Here is a 4,711-nt window from a genome sequence, read left to right on the forward strand (position 1 = left end):
CAACTTAGCAAACTTTAGCTAGCATGTTAGTAGAGGTCTTCGACTGAGCCACAACACAAAACTCCGCATTTGGACAGTCAATAGCAGATACTTCATAAAATAATCAAACATACTAACTGGTCTTTCTGATTTATCAGAACAATATTGTACTAGCAAAGTGGGAATCACCTCACTTTTCAGGAGGAGCCTTCGTGTATAGCCTGTGTTGTACTTGCGCAGGTTCAGGAAGCTGTCCTCCATAAAATGCGCTGTGCACAAGCAAACATTTGGGTCGTACTGGTCAGGATCGGCGTTATAAATAAACAGTAACCACTGATTCCTAATTAGGTCAGTTTTTGGAAGGCTAAACAAAGGGGTTTTGCTTTTGGACGGAAACACATGGAGTCTCCATGAAATGGTGCCTGAATTCACTGAAGCCTCGCCGTCTTTCTTCGTGGCTGCCTTTGGGTGGGATTATGCTGATAGTGCATGCTGTGTAGAGAAAATACGGAAGTAACTCTGGACTTTGAACAATACGTTTTTGGCGGGTCTGGAGCGGTGTTCTCTGTTAGATAGAATAAATCCCTTTAGGGGAAAATATGAGTTTTGGGACATTGCAGAGCTTATGCATGCATAAACAGATACATTACACTCCCAAACAGTAGGAAAACATTAAACATCATGTTATGACTCCTTTAAGAGAAGCAGTCGCTCTACTTCAAACTCCCAGACTGTCAAGCTTCTCACCTTATCATGAAGAGTAAGCCCATCAGCCCTGTAAAGAACTTCATTTCCACTGCCTGTATCTGCAACCGTATTCTTTCAGCCAGTACTTACCACTCATGAGCATAGGCAAGGTTAAGGAAATAGACTGACTGGTATGCAGAAAGCCCAATATTCTTAAACCCCTCCACAAGGGGCAGGTGAGGGGAGCATCCCACTCTTGTTGGGGAGTCAACCATTGCCTCAGACAGGGAATTTTAGATTTTTATCCCAGTCACTTAACAGTCAGGAGTGAAACAGGCAGTGCATGAATTAGTTTAGATGGTGCCAAGATAATAATATCATCATTCATAAATAAGTGTGTTACCTCTAGCCCTCAAGATTGGACACCTCGCCAACCTTGGCTGCGTCATGACACACTTGACTATATTCACCTTAAACGATTGTGACCTAATACCAAGAATGTGGTCACAACTCTTGCTGCTCTCATACAGGGAGGAAGTAGTAACCAATATACCCCTTCAACCACAAATGTTGAGGCACACGATGATCGGCATTCTTCAAATCCACAAAACATGTACGTTGAATTAGCATACTCTCATGACCTCACAAAGCTGTTCAAGAGTAAAGCACCTGAGAGGCACTTACATTGTTTCTCATGAATCCTAGGGCAGGTGGAGTCTCCATTCCAGAAACCGGACATAGACTTCTAGGCCTCGGACTCTCTGGGAGGCTGAAAATGTGATTCCCATATAATTCTCATATAAAACCCATATAAAACTCTGTGGTGCAGTTTTCCCACACATCTACCATTGCCGTGGGAATCAGAGGAGACTGTGATATTTGATTTGCAGCTGACTGCCATGGGTAGCAGGCTAAAAAAATCCCATCTTCCTTACCACAAACTAAGATTCATTCACCTGTTATTGTATATGTTTTACAGGCATTAAGTGTAAACACACAGCACAATATTCTCACCAATGTGTCCCAAAACAGATTTTCCATCCCGTATTTACATCCCGTAACTTTTTTTTACCGTCCCCAGGATGACGGTGTGGTGTTAGTCTGGAGTCTTGATTTAAATCTGGCTGACTTTGCAGCTTCTCTACATATTGCAGGTGGTGATTAGTCACAGCTGAAGGTGTCTTTACTTTAAAACATGCTTGTCTTGCAATTTTTTTTTTGTATATTCTGCGGTTAGGCAAGTACTGATAAGTGTGGGGTTTTTTTCCCACCATAAACAGGAAAAATTGAAGATGATGCCCGAGAAGAAGAGGAGCGACGCAGGCGAGAAGAAGAGCAGCGACGTCAGGCCCAGCTTGAACGTGAAAGAAGAATTGAGGAACAGATTAAAAGGGAAAGTGAGCTCACTGCTAAGAAACTTTCACAAGCCACAGAGACACTGAAGCAGAGACAGAGGCTGAGAGGCCATGAGGTCCACCACCAAACTCATATAATGCAACAGCCACTGGACGCTGAAATTGAAATAGATGAGGTAACGGCTTTAACTCGTAGGTAATAGAAATTTCAATCGCCATTCTCAGGTCTTGTTCTAAGTTAAATATTATATTCAACAATTCTATATGTTATGCTTCAGCTGAGGGCCATTATGTAATGTTATTATTTGTTTTTCTATAGGTTCCAGAAATAGAGAAGAAATTCATGGAACTCTTGTTTGAATATCAAATCACTGAAGATGAAGACTCAGAGGAGACATTAGCAGACAGAATGAAAACTCTGCAAAATGAGTTAATGGTGGAGTTCTGTAAGAAACATAATCTGTCCAGTAGCTGTGTGTTTTCTTTCAACACTGCAGTTGGTTATGAGACTCTGCCTCTACATGATAGACTGTCAGTACTTGAGGCAGTAATGCGTTTAGTTCTTGAGGAGAATGAAGAAGACCACACACAAAAACACGAACGGGACTTCCTCTTGGATCTGCTTGAACTGTTGCAAGATGATCATCCATCGCTTGCGTTTAATCTTTTACAGAGCATTCTTCAAACTGATATGCAACTGTCTACACAGAGTAAAGAAATTCTGTGTCAGATTGCATTCAACAACACATGGAAACTGCCAGAAGTAACAGATTTCATGAGGAATCATTTTGGCAAAGACAAAGAACAAGTGCAGTCAATACTTCACATTGCACAGACATACAAGCTGGAGTATGGGAGCGTCTTTACTGCTTTAGGTTCAGCTGATCCCCTCAGAGGGTTAAAAAGCTATGTTGACAAAGAGAGACACAAAAATGCTGATACTGTTATTAGTGAAATGCGTAAAGCCAACTACCCAGAGAATGTACTGATAATACTAGAGGACGTTCTGGGGTATCTGGAAATGGAGCTTCCAAAATACAAAACAGCTAGTCTCAGTGAAAAAAACATCCAGAATGTAAAGAAAATGATTAGAGAACTGGATTTTAACAACCCAGATAGACAAGTTCTCAAACATGTTCTAGTGGAAATGTCAGTCGCAGTAAAGATATGCTCTGCTGTCACTATTCAGAGGGGTAAAAAGGAAATAGTCATTGAAGGATATCTTCCCAGATTAACTCAACTTGCAACCTTGGTTGTTTTCCTGCTTCCAAAATCAAAAACTAATACAGGTTGTCTACTTGAAATTGGGACAGGTGAAGGGAAATCTTGTATTTTAGCCATGCTTGCTGCAATCCATGCCATTCGTGGTGTAAAGGTGGACATTGTGACGAGCTCCCCGGTCCTCGCCTGTCGTGATTTAGAGGAATGGAGTGGACTGTACAACATGTTTGGCATAACGTCATCTGCTGTTCCTCCAATGCTGAATGATGTCTCATCTGAAAAACAAGAGGAACTGACTCAGGAAGCGTACAAACAACAAATAATTTACAGTACTGTTGGGACTTTTGCAGCAGATACACTGAAACAAGAGTTTGAGAAGAAAACAACTCGAGGAGACAGGAGGTTTGAGCTGGTCGTTGTGGACGAGGTTGACTACATGACCTTGGATAATGGAGTTCAAATAACATTTCTGTCCCATGAGTCCAGTGGCCTCCAGCATTTGGAGCAAGTCCTAGCAAGCATCTGGGCCATGATATCTGCATGTCGACCAATTGAGATAGAAGACACTGGAGAGACCATGTGGACAACAAGAGTCCAGAATTTTCACACAGCTGCCCTGCTAGCAATGATTGGTTCAGAAAAAAGTGATACGTTTTCACCACTGGAAATTTTGTTGCCAGGAACCGAATTAGGCTTTTACTCAAAGGAAGATTTTGAAAATTTGAAGCTCTCTATTAATGATGAAGGAGAAAAGCAACGTGTCACTATGGAAAATGAGGCATGGAAGACCATCATGGCCAAAACAGGAATAGAACAACAGTATGACCTGCTCAGTGTTCTCGAGATGGGGATGGAACAGAAAGTGGCATTCAACTGTTATATATATCAGTCAGAAACTAGAAAAGCCATTCAGTTTGGAGAAAAAAAGGCAAAAACTGACCAAAACATCAACATGTTGCTCCTTGAGAATGGAAACGCTTGTGAGATCTTGTCTGAAAATTTGCTTGTTGAAGCCACTGTTAGCCAGCTGAAAACAAAGATTAAATATTCTAAACAATGCAGTTCAAAAGAAGGAGACGACACTCTTGTAATCCCTTCTTTCTTAGAGAAATACCTGGAAAATCAGCTGCCAGTGTTTGTTGAGAATGCATTGAAGGCAATTCAGATGACCAAAGGCAGAGAGTACATGATCGAGAGATCTCTTAGTGCTCAGGGAATAGATGTTAGTGAAGAAGATCAACACATGTACCATGCAATAATTCCAGTGGATTTCCAGGCCAGTGGAATGTTGGAGAAAAGAAAACGGTGGGGTGATGGACTGCAACAATTTCTGGAGATGAAGCACCAGTTAACTTTATCACCGTTATCACATGTGACAAACTACATGTCAAATTCCAATTTCTTTAAAAGATATCTCAATGGGAAAGGGATATTTGGTGTTTCTGGAACACTGGGGGGAGATGCTGACA

At 41.4% G+C, this 4,711-nt stretch overlaps 1 protein-coding gene across 1 annotated transcript in view; it reads left to right on the forward strand.

Moving 5' to 3' along the window:
• Nucleotides 1-3,797, forward strand: part of LOC128610759 (uncharacterized) — a 13,812-nt gene extending 10,015 nt beyond the window's left edge. Inside the window, exons 4-6 of the mRNA XM_053630176.1 lie at nucleotides 1,947-2,197; nucleotides 2,341-3,003; nucleotides 3,729-3,797. Of these exons, the coding sequence (XP_053486151.1) occupies nucleotides 1,947-2,197; nucleotides 2,341-3,003; nucleotides 3,729-3,797 (983 nt within the window). The remainder of the gene's footprint in view (nucleotides 1-1,946; nucleotides 2,198-2,340; nucleotides 3,004-3,728) is intronic.
• The last annotated feature ends 914 nt before the right edge of the window (nucleotides 3,798-4,711 follow it).

The sequence above is a fragment of the Ictalurus furcatus genome, chromosome 7 (genome assembly GCF_023375685.1).
Source record: "Ictalurus furcatus strain D&B chromosome 7, Billie_1.0, whole genome shotgun sequence".
NCBI classification, from domain to species: Eukaryota; Metazoa; Chordata; class Actinopteri; order Siluriformes; family Ictaluridae; genus Ictalurus; species Ictalurus furcatus.